Raw genomic sequence first — 1,211 nt, 5'->3', positions numbered from 1 at the left:
CCCACTCCAATATTGTGATCGCTTTCATCATATTGTAACATCATATCTAGAGCTATGCATCCTTCCTCTATCACAACCCACTCCAATATTGTGATCGCTTTCATTATATTGTAGCATCGTATCATAGAGTCCTAGAGCTATGCATTCTTCCTTTATCACCGCCCACTCGCATATTGCCTAATTTAGCAGCTCGGTGTTACTGATGCACAGTCGCCTACGTCTGTCGGTAAGCTGATTTGTGGTTTCCGGCGAAGGAGCGGACGGAAGCGTTGCTAGCCGCAGCCGTAGTAAACGTTGGTGTCACTACTATGTCACCGGGTGTCGGGGTGAGGAGGAAATGTCACATGTGTCGCAGTTTGCATGTTTGTTGTGAGTTTTTTCGTCTTTTTCTTAAGAAATTGCAAAACGTCTTAGATTTAAGAATTTATTTTTTGGTATCTCTCTCTCTATCTCTCTATCTATCTATCTATCTATCTATCTCTCTCTCTCTCATATTCTCACCAGAAAGCCGCCCCGACACAAGAAGTCACTGTTAAACACATACATATCCATTTTTCTGGGCAAGCATTTTTCTGCTGCCGGAAAATGTCAGAGACTCGAATTTTTTTCGAGGGTGAAAAGTTTAAAGGGAAAAAAAGGACTTTGTTGTCTGTTTAATCGGTATTTTGCTGTTACGGTCCGCAAAACTGGCAGTATCTTCACAATTGCTACAGTATCTCAGTATCTCAGTTGCTCGGTATCTTCTCAATTGCTACACCACCCACTAGTGAACACGCAACACACGAGAGACATACAGTGGCTCCCCCTGCAGCGCGCGCTCGATCGTCTGGCCTCCGTACTAGTTCCCGCTATTTCTTCCGTCTCTTGCAGGATTCCAAGGTTACAGGGACCAAGCGCGGACCGCGATACCGCAACCGCTCCCTCTCGCAGTCGTCGAACGACAGCTTCAGCTCCTCTGGTGAGTGACGCTCTATTGTTTTTTGACGCTCTATTTTCGTATTGTTCGTTGGCGGCCGGGGATGTTTTCGGCTGTCAGTGAGGTTCCAAGTACAGAGGATGCCTGCTCCCCCCAACGCACCGTGGGAACATGATAGAAGAGGGGCCCCACTCCTCCCCCTCACCCACCACAGAGGGCTGATGTTCCCACCGACCATACAATATGCACACACGCACACACAGTGACACACACACACACACGCACACACACACGC

General features: G+C 47.7%; 1 protein-coding gene across 1 annotated transcript in view; it reads left to right on the top strand.

Annotated features, from left to right (window-relative positions):
- The window catches only part of LOC106817052 (putative adenosylhomocysteinase 3), a 54,228-nt gene that overhangs the window by 2,816 nt on the left and 50,201 nt on the right, over positions 1-1,211 (top strand). The window contains exon 2 of the mRNA XM_014821701.1: positions 871-958. Within this exon, the coding sequence (XP_014677187.1) occupies positions 871-958 (88 nt within the window). The remainder of the gene's footprint in view (positions 1-870; positions 959-1,211) is intronic.

The sequence above is a fragment of the Priapulus caudatus genome, unplaced genomic scaffold (assembly GCF_000485595.1).
Source record: "Priapulus caudatus unplaced genomic scaffold, Priapulus_caudatus-5.0.1 Scaffold1578, whole genome shotgun sequence".
Classification (NCBI taxonomy): Eukaryota; Metazoa; Priapulida; class Priapulimorpha; order Priapulimorphida; family Priapulidae; genus Priapulus; species Priapulus caudatus.
The sequence above is the reverse complement of the archived record's forward strand: the minus strand, read 5'-3'. Positions and strand labels throughout refer to the sequence as shown.